Source organism: Tachypleus tridentatus, chromosome 4 (assembly GCF_004210375.1).
Source record: "Tachypleus tridentatus isolate NWPU-2018 chromosome 4, ASM421037v1, whole genome shotgun sequence".
Taxonomy (NCBI): domain Eukaryota; kingdom Metazoa; phylum Arthropoda; class Merostomata; order Xiphosura; family Limulidae; genus Tachypleus; species Tachypleus tridentatus.
This window is the reverse complement of record NC_134828.1, coordinates 45,110,875-45,125,794: the sequence shown is the minus strand read 5'-3', so window position 1 is coordinate 45,125,794 and position 14,920 is coordinate 45,110,875. Positions and strand designations below refer to the sequence as shown.

The window sequence follows — 14,920 nt, the reverse complement described above, 5'->3', positions numbered from 1 at the left end:
ACATGCCCAGGTCTGGTCGTCTAAGCAAGTTCTCCCCCGAGAGCAGATCGCAAGATGCTATAGGAGGTCTCCATACACTTTAAAATGTCATCATGGGATTTACAGCAGGTTCTGGCTACTGTTGATGTGAAAGTGCATGCCTCTACAATCAGAAAGAGACTGCACAAGTTTAACTTACATGGGAGGTGTGCAAGGAGGAAATCTTTGCTCTCTAAGAGAAACATCAAGGCCAGACGACAGATTACCTTCCAGTACCCGTGCCAATGAAAATATCTAGATCAGCAAGACACAGTGAAGTGTATAAAATGAGCACGAGCTATTTTATTCTGTTGATTTTACTTCCCTGGCAGTTGTCTACCAGTTTACACATAGAAGATTTCAAACAATTCAACAGTGAAATTTGTCACTGGTAGGCTCACAGTGACTGTGGTAGTAATGGGTATTTTGTCTTACCATGTTCTATATATATCCTTTTATTATTTGTTTAGTAAATATGTAATGTATAGTAATTACCTAAGTTAGATACAGATAATTGCAAAACTTTTTTCTAAGGATGATATTTCGTGGGTGTGTACATAAATCAAGCTTTCCAGTACACCCTTTTTTAAAATTTAGTATAGAAATTTAAACCTCTTGTGACATCTGAATTACTCACCAGTGTGGCTGAATCTGCTATAATATCCAGGCTTATGGAGAGTAAATTCTGTACCTTCTTCCTCCTTACAAAATTCAACACAACACATGACAGTGAATTCATTATCTGGTTCTTAATTTTATAAAGGTGTCTTCTCCATGGATATCTTGCATTCTGTGGACAGATATTGTCAAATAAGGCTTGTTTAAGCTTGTTAGTCACTATAAGGTGTTTAAGTTAATATGAATAATTCTACTATTTTATGGACGAGGGACAGTTCAGCCAACCATCTAAACTCTGTATCTTCATAGCTGCTTACTATTAATAGACAAGTTCTTTTGGCAGTGAATTTTATTTTTGATGTTATTAAATCAAGATTTTGGGCTGTACCCTGTATACTGGAAATTGTAACATCCTTTTCTAGACTACCTAACTTCCACCCAAATTTAATTTGATTTTAGTGATTTGGAAAAACTTCAGTGTTACAACCAAATTTTAAAAGCAAAAGTTTTTGCACGAGAAATAAATACTGCTGCTTTGGTGAAGGGATAATTCAGTTGAATTATTTTTTGTTTATTTCTTGCTGAAATGCAAGAAAAATAAAGAAAAAATTTTCTCCGAAGTTAAAGAAATGTATAACTATGTAATATTTCTTGCACCTTAATGCAAAGGAGCACCAGATAAGATTGAAAATACAATAGTAGACAAATACAACAATATATTGATTATTAAATAATGTTAGAAGTTTGTATATGGATATAGATTGTTATTAGATATTTCTGCAGTATTTCATTTTACCATTCCTACTCTAAACTCATCTTCATACTGTGGAAATTTTCTTGTGACAGAATTTGCTCAGTTTCTTGAAAAATCCCAAATATACTGACAGTAAGGCAGAGAATCGTTTTAAGGTACTGATGTATTTATAGCTCAGCTTCTTTCTGTGTCATCTCCATCACTTAGTGCTTTGATTTTTGTGGGATGTTAGGAGAAGCTTTTTGTAAAAGTATAAGCATAGATAACCCCTTTTTTTTAAATGTTAGTTATGGCTAAACAGCAATAAATAGCTGTAGAAGTAAATCAATGAAGTTGATATACACTATAACGCATATAGCATGGCATAAGCGTGTTAAGGCGTGCGACTCGTAATCTGAGGGTTGTGGGTTCGCAACCCTGTCATTCCAAACATGCTCGCCCTTTCAGCCATGGTCAATCCCACTATTCGTTGGTAAAACAGTAGCCCAACAGTCCTAAATTAAGAATGGCTAGCACAGATAGCCCTCGAGTAGCTTTGTGTGAAATTCAAAAACATCTACAAACCAACTCATCAACCCTATTTTATCCACCACCCCTCAAAAAAGTATGAAATTTGTTTGGTTACAGAGCTAACAAATAGAAAAGTTCAAGAAAAAAAACAGGAGATTAGTTGAGTACTTTATTTCTTTTTTTAATGTTTGTTATTTAGGCATAAGTGTAAAAGTAATTGACATGTAAATATAGGTGTATTTGTTAGGTTAGTTAAGATTAGAGTAAGTAAAATTATAATATAAAAAATGGTTCTAAAGGCACAAGAACAGGTTGTAATAGCTCATGGGTAACATAATTTGTAATTTAAAGCAAGCTGCATGTAATTTCACAGATATATCATTGTGACACTGGGGAATGGTACGAAAAAGATTAAAGAAAAATTTAAAAGTTTAAAAAGTGTACATTGTTACAAAGAAGAAAAATATGTGGCAAAATGCCAAATTTTTTACATTTTTAAATTGGTAAAATTTGATAGTGAGGTAAAAGTATGGTTTCCCCTTTAGGATCTTTTTAGCTTAATGCTTCTGATACGTTCATTATTTCCCTTTTTTTGAATTTAAAATATTATATTCTTTCCTCTTTGCTTTAATTAATATATTGTTTTATGACATTAAAATTTGTTTTCACTTTAGTTTCAATCCATTTCATAACTTTGCTAACTTGATTATTAACCCCTTGATTATTAACAATTTGTAAACAGGTTGGTTATTTGGGAATACATTAATTGCTACCCTATAAGTATCATTTGAACTAAGGATTGCTTGGATTACATGAAATAATTTATTTAAATGTTTTGAAACTTAAGTTACTATGTTGAAGTCTTTTCAAATTATAAATACCCAGATATTATCTCAAGATCACTAAGTATGGAATACTTTAAAAGTAAACTTGGTCAGTAAACTATATTCAAAACATGTATAAACAAGTTACTGAAACAACTAATCTAGAACATATTCCCAGGTTTACATAGTGTCTGATACAGTTCAAGTTTCATGGTAGAAATAACAACGTTTGCTAGCTTTTTTCATCTTGTACTGAGGAATGAGTGAAGAAAGAGACAGAGTGACCAATCCAATATTAATTTACTGCAAAAGAGAAGTGTCTAAATAATGGTACTAGATTGCATTTCACCAAAATAAAATTCAAATATTGGATATCAAAATAAGAAGTTAACAGAGCATAAGAGGAAACATACATACACCATCCATCTATCAATATCAAGATATGTTTAACTGACAATAAGATGATTTCAAATTTTACAAAAAGCCTTATTTTAAAACAGTCAATATTTAGCACAAAGTATAAGCTGCTCCAACCTTATACTACCATACTACCAGTTACTAAAAAATGTAAATCTATAAAAAAAACCTTTCAAATTTTTAAAATTTGTAAAACTAAGCACAGTTTAGCATAAACATCAACTGTTTATTTCTGTTTTATTTTAATAAAGATTTTGTTAATTGTACACACTTGCCCCTTATTTTATATACACTAAAAAACTTGTTAAATACAGTACCCCACACTTCCTGGACAAATTTGCTGTTATCAGTGGATCCAATTCACTGATCACATCAAAGTATCACACACATACACTAATTTTTTCTTCTTTCTTTGTTTGTTTTACATATCCAATCCATATCATGTATTCAACCTAGAATTTGAATTAGGATATAATAAAAGCCAAATCACAATGACCATAACTTACACATATAGACAATATAAGAATGAGATGATTTAAATTGCATGATTTACATGCCTGACTGTTGGAGTGAGATTGAGCACCATGGTGAGAGCAAAAGAGCTGTCTGAGGCTTTGAGAAAGAAAATTGTAGCAGCTTATGAGTCTGGTAAGGGATTTAAAAAGATCCCAAAAGATTTTGAAATCAGCCATTCCACTGTCTGGAAAATAGTCAACAAGTGGAGGACTTTCAAAACAACTGCCAACATGCCCAGGTCTGGTCGACTAAGCATGTTCATCCCGAGAGCAAACCGCAAGATGCTATAGGAGGTCTCCATACACTTTAAAATGTCATCACGGGATTTACAGCAGGTTCTGGCTACTGTTGATGTGAAAGTGCATGCCTCTACAATCAGAAAGAGACTGCACAAGTTTAACTTACATGGGAGGTGTGCAAGGAGGAAACCTTTGCTCTCTAAGAGAAACATCAAGGCCAGACGACAGATTACCTTCCAGTACCCGTGCCAATGAAAATATCTAGATCAGCAAGACACAGTGAAGTGTATCAAATGAGCACGAGTTATTTTATTCTGTTGATTTTACTTCCCTGGCAGTTGTCTACCAGTTTACACATAGAATATTTCAAACAATTCAACAGTGAAATTTGTCACTGGTAGGCTCACACTTGAGATTATATTATCAGTCATTTGCAAGGTAAAATACTTATATAACAACAAGATCATTAAACACTGTAAAGTCAAAACAATGAACATTTCAAAGAGAAATATCTTAAATATTCTTAACAGAAGCAGAACAAGTTGCACAGCACAGCACTTAGGAAAGGAACAGAGTCCCAACACCACACCCCAGACCACTCTGTACCATCTCCCTCATTCACAATGTTGAAGCTGTGGTTAGGGAAAAACAAAAACAATCACTGCAATAAAACCAACATTATTAACAAAATATTATACTACACGGGGCCCTACCTGGCCTGGTGGGTTAAGGTGTTTGAGTCGTAATCTGAGAGTCACGGATTCAAATCCCCGTTGCCCCAAATATGCTTGCCCTTTCAGCCATGGGTATGTTATTATGTAACAGTGAATCCCACTATTTGTTGGTAAAAGAGTAGCCCAAACATTGGCAGTTGGTGGTGATGACTAGCTGCCCTCCCTCTAAATTAGGGAAGCTCTCATGTAGCTTTGTGCGAAATTCAAAAACAAATAATATACTAGACTTATAAAGATTTACAATCGAAATATTAATACAACCACATTTTTGAACAACAACTGTTTATCAAAGTAAGAAACATAGCTAAACATACTGGAATAATTACAGATCCTTTTGCCCCAACAAGAAAGTTTGTAAAGTTATGTGATCTCCACGACCAGCCTCCTCATCCTGTGTAATTAAGTTTAGCACTATCATAGATACAATGACAATTACCATTCAAAAACTTAACTGTTAAGCATTTTATAGAAGGAATTTGATGTGCAACTGTTTCTCTTAACAGAGAAGTTTAGCCAATATATGAACCAAATGATATAATCTAGATATCAATAATCATTCAAATTAAGTTAACCACTGATCTCACATAAGAGTAGTGCTTTCACTAAGATTTACTTTGAGTATGTAAAGAATAATAATAATAATAAAAAACTCTGAGGACAACTGTCTCTTAATATACTGAAGTTAGCAATTCTTACATTCTTGGTCTGTAAAATAAATATGCATAGTATCACAAGTAACAGTGATTATACCATCCAAAACAACTACCCTTCATGAAGATGTTACTCTCTTACAATGATATTAAAGATACCTTCAAGATACAATGCATTCAAAGCTTATTATTATTACAAACCTTCTTGGATTAGAGAAATTTCACACTTTTTCTCTTTTTAATGGAGATTTTCTTAAAACCAGTTTCTATTTAATAAAAATGCATAAAAAATCTGTGTTTTGTAATATTAATCTAAATATTTTAGCATAAATCAGTTGAAAGATATAACAGATCTTTTTTGAATATATTTTTATTAAAGGGTAAAAATGACCATCAACACTAAACTAAAAAAAACAGTTCAATATACCAATAAAGAAATGTATAAAACTTGATTAAAAAGATGGCCCTCCTCTGCAATGTAATTAAATTGAATTTGGGTGTTAATTAGGTAGGCTAGAAAAGGATGTCACACTTTCCAGTATAAAAATAAAATTCACGGCCAAAAGAACATGTCTATTAATAGTAGGCAGATATGAGTTTAGAAGGTTGGCTGAACTGTCCCTCTTCCATAAAATAGTAGAATAATTCATATTAACCTAAACACCTTATAGTGACTTACAAGCTTAAACAAGCCTTATTTAACAATATCAGTAAACAGAATGCAAGATATCCATGGAGAAGACACCTTTATTCAACACTGAAGTTGAAACAACAAAAGCTAGCTTTAATAAATTTAAATTAACTGTCAAATCAAGAAAAATTCCCTAATTTATGAAATGCCTCTGCTTATTTTGGAGCAAAGCTATACTGAATATTCACAACCTTAGATTCATGACTACCAAAAAAGTAGCTTGTCATTGTCTCGCAAACTTTTACTCATACTTCTAAACTTTTGTTTTATGGAACAATTTGTAAAAAGAAAATGATAATTATAATTACAGGCAATGAAACTCACACTTTCTAGCAAAAAAAATATTTTTCAAACAAAGAGTAATAAATACCTTGAATCTACAAATTACAGAAATGTAGCCTCATGAGGTTAACCTAATCTCACTCAAATTATATATTTTCTTATTATCTCAGCTCAATAAAACTGTAATGTCACCTGGTGCACCTGCTGTTCTGAAAAGAAAAAAAATAATAAAAGTCTGGAAGTGAGAGATTGGGATGGAAGAAAGTCTGATAAACTTTTGTGAATTTCTGTTTAATGCTTGAATGAAGTTGTTGGAGAGGTTCACAAGGATGATGGCATTGTAGAAGGTCCAAAGGAAAATTTTTCCTCCCACTAGGAAACAACAGGATAGAAAAATAAAAATATGAGATCATACTCAGATACAGAATGCTCCAATGATAAATATCATCAAAAATGAGCACAATTTTTTCTTTGCTTCTCAAATAATGCAAATTAACCTTCAACATGCTATTTTTTAATAAACAATTATTTTTAGTACACATGTATCTACAATATTCTAGTACCACACAAGGAATTTAAGGATATGTAACAGGAATTAATTTATTTTCACAGGTAAACAAAACTGCATAATACAGAGTAGTCACTCAACTTTTCCCTACTTTTCTACATATTAATTTATTGCATCTTACAAATACTAACAAAGCGAAATCTGATTCACATATACAGCAAATTAATTTCACAAAATAACAAAAAAATAAAAGACCAACCATGGGGGTTTAAATTATTAATTTACAAGAATAAGACAACTAAATATAATTTCTTTGGTCATATTATACATTTAATTCATGTCTCCTGAATAATGAATAATACTTTAGATTTTCTGGGGCAAATTATTTCACACACTAGCAAGTTTGATATTTTCTTTTGGCTTCCTTATTCATCAGTTTAATTTTGGTTGAGAGTTGTTTCTATTTCAACTTTCTTCAACCAGGAGCTATTATACCATGCAGCTCAAACAATTTTATGTAGTTCGAAAGTTCACATTACAATTAAGAAATTCGATGTTGTGCAATTGCACTTTTACATGCAAATCCCAGATACCTGCTAAAGCACTAAATTTTAATAACAATTGTACATCACATTTTATGTATAATAATGGATGTTACAATAAAATGTAGACTTCAGCATCTTCAGATAAAATTTTAAGAAAAGTTTTTTTCACATCTAATACAGTTTTACTAAAATTTTCATTAAATCCAAAAATGAACTTTTGTATCCCAAAGTTCACATAACAAAACTCTGATCAAACAATCAGGCAAAGAACTGGTAAATAAGACATACAAAAGGACAGAAAGGATGAAAGCCACAGCAAATGGACCAAGACATGAAGAAAACCACTGCCTCTGGTAAAAAGACAAGGAGAAAGGAAGAAAGGAATGGATAAAGAAAGATGATGAGCAAGTCCATGCTGATGAAAGGAACTCGTCAAAAGCCACATGAGCAAGTGGAATTCAGTGACAATGGTATGAACTATATCTGATTGCAATTGTGAGAGGAGAAACTGAGACAAAGGAAAGGACAGGGATGTTTGCTCCAGTAAAGAACAAAGTTAAGGAAAACATGTCTGAGCAGGCCAATACAGAGTAGTGAGAAAGAAAAAAGTTGTTGTCTGGATAAGGGGAGAAAGACTCTGAAGAAGAGTCTGATCTGAGTACAGATACATAAATGAAGACTACTAGGTAGTGCTAGTAGGCCCAGTGAAGAAGATTCATTGTCTGAAAATAAATATCTAAATTTAGTTACCCCTTGCTTAGTGATATAGCTGATAACAGTGGAATAATCAGTTTGAACCACAACCACCTGGCCCCTCAGGAGCAGGAGGAAATAATACAGAGTCCAATCAACTGCAAAACGTTCCAGGATATATCAAATGGAAAGAAGTCTCCTCAATAAACAACCAACCAGAAATCTCTTGGGAACTGAAGAAAGCTCCCCCCACCCAATCTACCAAAGAAACATTATTCCACTTCATAAAACAAGGAAACAAAGAAGAACCAAACAGTAGCACCTGGAAATGGAAGAAACAAGCCTACTGGATGAACCATAGAAAACAGCATGACACAAGAACAGTTCGAATTTGAAGATAAGCAACCATCATGATTTGATCATTCAGAGTTTCAGGGGAAAAAAAAACCTGAAGTGAGAGATAATACTCCATGATAAAGCACAGTAACTTCAGTTAAAAAGTTCAACTGGGACAATTCTATAGCAGGTCTCCAAACATCTATCTTTTGAGGGACAACAATTAGATGAGAGTTACACTCAAAAGGAATGAGTAACACCCATTTGGCAGCCCCTTTGTGTAATAAATCTTGAACAGACCAATCTTTGAAGAAAAATAATCCCAAAGAGGAGGAAGGAAGGAAATATACCAGGGGAAAAGGCAGAACTATAGGTAGAAACCTTCAGACAGAACTTAGAGCCCACTAGAATTGTCATGAAGTACAGCAATATAAATTAATAAACAACATTTGACATACAAAACCATTAAGGAACTTACATGTTAAAAAACAATTATCAAACTTACAAGTCCACTAAAGAAAAGGATAAAGGACACAACAGAAAAACCTATATTGGAGGAAAAGACAAGTTAACAATTAGAAAATTTGACTCAAGCCTAATCCCCAACTGGATGCAACTAGTAGTAATGAAAAAGGAAATTACAACTTAACCCTTTTCCTACAAGCTAAGTATAATATACACAAGTTCTACACATTTGCACATGTCAAGTATTTATGCTAACTTTTGACACAACGTTCACATCTTCACAAAATAGGTAGGTATTTAGTAAAGATTACAGGTATTTTGTATACAAAGAATCAGATTTTTTTATGAACTATTTATGCTAAAGATTTGTTTGTGGAAATAGAATCTGTTTTGTTACTAGTCTGACTACAATGTGCTAAGATCTGGAAATTTTGTATATCTCAGTGGTTGGTTGGCTGATTTAGTATTTTATGGCACAAAGGAGCTAGACTATCTGCGCCCAACTCCGGGAAAACAAGTAAAATTCATAAAAACAAATGAAAGTAAAACAAAACAGCAAGTAAAAACATAAATAGCATAAAACCAATGTTTACATCTAGTCTACAACATTTAGAGAAAAACTACAGTAACAAAAGTCGTAACGAGCTGTATGTAGCATACTGGTAATTACCATAACCCGCCAAGAAAACTAACAAGTAAGTACGAGAACCACCGTCAGTCACCTGAACTTGGCCTTTCTAGTCACTAGTTATTCTAGTTATTACAGCCACTATCAAAAAGTAGGTAATAAAAGTGTTAAAAGCAAAATTGTAATAAAAACTGGCCAGAACGACTGACGGGTAGTTCAAACAGCAGCATTAGTCACCTGAAGTTGGCCTTTCCAGTTCTGGAATTTAATGTTACGGCCATTTTCTAATTTAAAATCGAACTAGAAAGATTGTGACTCTTAAAATGGAACCACAATAAAAAAGATTAAATGAAGAAATATAAAACACTTAAATGACATTAAAAAGATTAATGGCTGTTAAAAAACTAAAAACATTATCAAGGTGGACAGTGTCACCTTCACCAATAACACTGTCTAATGTTATGGAAAAACCTTGGGACAGAACATGTTTAAAATAGTTCCGTCGTTGAGAGTCGTAAGGATGGCAAGAAAGTACAATGTGGCTTATAGTAATCTGAGTGTTACACAAACTACACTTTGGTGCATCAGTTCCAGATAAAAGGAAACGATGTGTTAAAAAACTGTGACCAGTCCAGTAAGAACAACTTCCTCCTTCCGAACCTTACGGAAGCAAAGTGGCCAAAATCCACTATAGGGTTTCATTTGGAAAAGCTTGTTTTCTCATTGTTCACTTCAAGTCGACTGCCAGCTGGCACAGAGCCGAATCTTGAATACAGGACCATAGTCCATGTATGGAATAGGCATAGCGATGATAGTGCCAGAGCAGATAGATTTAGTTGCAGTGTCGGCGAGCTCTTATCCATGAATACCAACATAGCCCAATATCCAGAAAAACTGGATAGAAGTAGATGTTAAAGAGAAATGGGCCAGTTGGTTTTGAATATCAGCAAGAACAGAGTGGTGAACCAACGTGAAGCAATTCCATGGCCTGAAGAGAACTAAGCAAGTCAGTATAGATAGTGCAGATTGAGTACTGCCTTAAATACACAGATAATATTTACTGGAAAAACAGGTAGAAGTTTGGTTAAAAACAATGAACACAATATTCTAACAACTTTAAGTACTTATAATTGAGAACTTCCAACACTGGCACTTGGTTGACCCTAGCTCAAGTGGACTAGCCGACCGACCCAAGGAATTCAAGGCCAAAGTGGTGTGTTACGGTTGGACCCCTCAACCGCAAGGATCCTCTTCTCCCCTTCACAGGTCGCCACTTGTGGCAAACACGTGGGTGGATGTTTAGATCCCAGAGGAGGTAAACTGAAAGAACAGAACCTTCCCCTGGGAGGTCCCCTCACCACGTGCAGAGATCCACGATGAGGGCCATCTTAGTGGAAAAAGTATACTTCATTTCATGTTTTTCTATAGTTAATTGTTGCATAACCTGTTAGGAAGTTAAATACTGATGATAGAGCTAGTTCCATAACAGGTTTTCTTTAATCGTTTTTTTCAACATGCATTGCTCTTACAAGTAAACCTTCAACTTCTTTACGGACTTCCTAAAATATAGTAGTATATAGTAACATCAAAACAGTTTACATAAAACTTACCATCACGTCCAACTTCTCTGTCAGGATTTTTACAGTCTTGTGAGACGTGTCCATCTTCACCATACTTGAAGCAACCAGATTTACTTCTCCCATCCCCACCTACATTAGGACAATCTTGTGACATGTGCCCATCTTCAACACACTTACAACATCCTGTTAAGATGGTTAAAGGAATACTATGTGACTATATGCATGTATTGTCACCCTAACTGAAAATAAATTAAAACTTAACACAGCATTTAAGAAGAATATAATGTTACATATTTTTCATGTTGATTTAAAAAATTTATAATAATCTATATTAGTGTTGCAAGTTGAAAGGTTTAGTTAGATTTGATACATTCTCAAACTAAGGAGTCATGTTAAAGCAGAAATTTACATTCTAACAAAGTAACAGGATGCATGTTCAAAACAACTTACAAAAATTTTCCCCCAGAAAATTTAAATGTAAAAGATGAGCCACAGTGAACCCCCTAATAAAGATTGTATTGTTCTATAATTCTGTGTAAAAACTTCAAAGTTATGTATAGCCATCCCCAATTTTTAATTAATATACTAGAGGAAATGAAGCTACTTCAACAACACTCACTACTCATGTCTAACCAAAGTGACATGTAACCGTCGCTCTTTTAGCACACTCATGTTTCTATGGCAACAGGTTACAAATTATAAAATCTTATATTAATAGTTTTAACATTCTAAAGTCTGGGCAGCATCCAGCCTAATCAGGTAAGGATACTGATTCTAACCTAAGTATCTGCAAGAGCTAAGTCATTAGAATCAATAAGTTAATAGAATTCCCAATTTTCAAATATGAACAACTTTAGACAATAAGAAGCCTTGATATTATCAAATTTTCTGAGTAACACCATTTTTAAAATCACATTTAACATGAAGTGAACTAGTAGCCAGGAATCTGAACAAAGGGAGAAGAATTTACACTTGGAAGACCTCAGTATATATCAAGATCCTTATCAGATACCTGCCAAAAAGGTCTTTTACTGGAGACAGTAACACTTTTAAAAGTCTGCAAGAGCAAGAACTTGGTAGACACCCTGACATGGGTGTAATGAAAGTCCATGGAATGGTAGATGCTGCACTAGGCAACTTAGATAAATATAATAACAAGGATACCCCAAGCAACCTTGCAGAAGACCCTAACTTGACAGTGAGGACTGGTAATGCCAGGGCAAAAGGATTGACCACTTTTTTTTTATTATTATTATTACCTTAAACCATATGCAAATTTTGGAAAATTCATATACCGTAGGAGGCAACGCCAGCTGTCTGGCAGGATCCAATGAAAGAGAAATGGGTGCTGAAAAAGAAAATATACTTACCCTACCCAAAGGCAGTGTGAAGATTGAAAAAAATAGATTAGAGTTAAAACTCAGCAGGAAATAAAGCAGGTTTTATGAAAGACATGTGAGAATCATCCACATGTACTAACATACAGATAATATCCAAACTGAAGGAGTTGGCTTATCCACACTGTAATAGTAGCAGGCAACAGATCTAGACAATGAGGGGTCCAACGGTAGAATAAAAAAATAGCAGGAGCCCTTAAAATACGTACGTGCCAAATAACACCAAGACAAGATGCAGAAGATGAGTCTAAATGAGTATATAGGAAAAAAACAGGAGGGAGGGAAATAGGATGAAAAGTACAATCACCATCCCAAGTAACAGAAGTCTTAGAAAAGAAGCCAGGTCTAGGTAAAGTAAGCATAAGTACAATGTAAGACTGTGAAAAAACACTAATGATATTAACATCAGAACAATGGAGACCATAGGTAAGGAGATGGAAATATGTCTAGAAGCCAATAATTCAAACAGAGCATGTGTCAGAGAATATAAAATCATTGTCACGTCCCAACGAGGCATGAAAAGGGTCGGAATAAAGTGGGGAAGGCAAAATGTAGAAAACCAAGCTATCCAATAACCAGCTAGAGTGTAGATTGATAGTCCATAGCTAAACAACAACGTGAAAAGGACTGAGCGGTGAGTCACCATAGAACAGGAAGGAAGTGGTAGACAAAACAGTGGTGAAAAGTTTGCCACTTTTGTTGACAGAAAGAAGAAAAAAAAACGAAGGACAAGAGGAATGTGATATAGAAAGTGGTACACAGTTGGAAAGTATAGATAATTATAAACCAGGCAAATCCCATTCAATGTGTGAAGTTGGAGCAATAGAGGTGACACAGGTATATAAGAAAATGATGAGACCAGTTCTGGCTAAGAGCTTAAACTGTTAGACCTCAAGAAAAAAGTTTGGTGTTGAGATAAGTGGCAAAAGCCTTCAAGAGAGACACAGCAAACCTGACAAAACACCTGAAAGAGGGGAAACCACCCTTTGGAAAGAATCTGGTCCAGCCAAGAGAGTGAATATGCCATAAGCACATGGCAAATATCAATGGGAATAAATCACAAACAGCAAGTCCAAAATGTGGAAACAAAGTCCTTAAATGGGTAACCCCCAATACTTGATGTAAGAAACAAGTGCAGAATTTTCAGAGTAGATAATGTACAAATAATTCACAAGAAGAGATAAGAAAAGAGAAAATCATGAAGAAACTGCATGTTTCTCATAGGAATGCCTGGAAAGGTGGAGATCCCGTTATTAGAGGGGGTAGTGAAACAAATGGATTCTTAATGTGGTGTTGGCATGATCATCCTACCAGGATAAATTCTCAAGAAGAGAAAGGAGGAGATACACAAACACGACAACTCTGGCAGTTATTACTTTGTGATTGCAGTCACTTTTTCCCCAATCAAGAAATTTGTGAGTAGCTCGTGTGCATTATGTAGTTCATTGAGATAATGTGAGCTACATGTTTTCCAAGTGTTTTGCAACCTGTTTGGTAGGCATATTAGTTAAACTTAGTTCGCAGGGCAATAACACTGTTGCAAAAAAGGCAATTTCGAATAAACAAATGTAGTTTCATATTACAATCTGAAATCATTATAGAAAAAAAAAGATAATTTTGATTTATTTTAATGGTTACAAGATTGGTCATATTGACAAACCTCACACAGAGTTTGGGAAGAATAATACAAAATACAGTCTAGTTTCACTGACCAAAATGTTTCACGTTTATTTATGATGTTTAAATTAAAATTTCAGATGATTTAAGTGTTTTTAATCTACAAGAAAATCACTTTGCACCCACAGTAGTCAATTTTCTGATTCCACACATTCACATACTCTTGCAGTGAAAAAGAGTTCATTATAAATGATGTTTTTCTCAACAAATGATTCAATCATTATTCACAGTTGACATAATTTTTATGAAGATACACAAAACGTATTAGAAATTATTGTGATGAAACTATAAAGATAAATTTGGGGTCACAAACTTGGCTGATTCAACCAAGCCCATAGTGAAAAGAAATTATGGTAATGGTTTGTCTCACTGTCTGTTGGTTATGGGTTCAAATCCCTGTCCCCAAACATGTTCATACTTTTACCCATTGGGATGTTGTAACACTAAAATCCATTACACTCTTTGTTGATAAAAAGAGTGGTAACTAACTAGCTGTCTTCTCTTTGGTATGTCATTGCTAAATTAGGGATGGCTAATGCAGGTAGCCCTTAAGTACCTTTGGCCAAAATACAAAACTAACCAAACATTAAAAAATATTAAAACACTAAATGTACAGAATATCACTTGACTAAAAATCACAAAGATTTAGAGCAAATAAAATCCAAAAAGCTCACACGTGTACTTACTACAAGTATACCATAGGTCTTCTGTATTCAGTTGTAAACTGTTGCCTCTTTGATATTTTGGAGGCAAAGAGGTTTGAAATTGTATGGCAAACACCACTTATACCTCTTTTTAATTTTTTATCATCACACCTTGAATACTGAAATTCTGGTAC

The 14,920-nt window shown here is 34.0% G+C and overlaps 3 protein-coding genes across 8 annotated transcripts in view; 1 reads left to right on the top strand and 2 right to left on the bottom strand.

The window, feature by feature from the left end:
- Window positions 1-14,920, bottom strand: part of LOC143249013 (uncharacterized) — an 84,033-nt gene that overhangs the window by 1,133 nt on the left and 67,980 nt on the right. The window lies entirely within an intron of this gene.
- The window catches only part of LOC143249008 (anoctamin-9-like), a 218,988-nt gene that overhangs the window by 185,225 nt on the left and 18,843 nt on the right, over window positions 1-14,920 (top strand). The gene's annotated exons all lie outside the window — the stretch shown is intronic.
- Window positions 1-14,920, bottom strand: part of LOC143249014 (uncharacterized) — an 18,837-nt gene extending 3,917 nt beyond the window's left edge. Inside the window, exons 1-3 of one of the 6 annotated variants that reach the window (XM_076498210.1) lie at window positions 14,769-14,920; window positions 11,039-11,191; window positions 656-719 (exon numbers count right to left, since the gene is read on the bottom strand). In XM_076498210.1, coding sequence (XP_076354325.1) covers window positions 656-719; window positions 11,039-11,131 — 157 coding nt within the window. In that variant the 5' untranslated portion in view covers window positions 11,132-11,191; window positions 14,769-14,920. Of the gene's footprint in view, window positions 1-655; window positions 720-2,067; window positions 6,626-11,038; window positions 11,192-14,768 lie in introns of those variants that run through there. The other 5 variants (XM_076498211.1, XR_013027351.1, XR_013027352.1 and 2 more) reach the window with 5 other exon arrangements.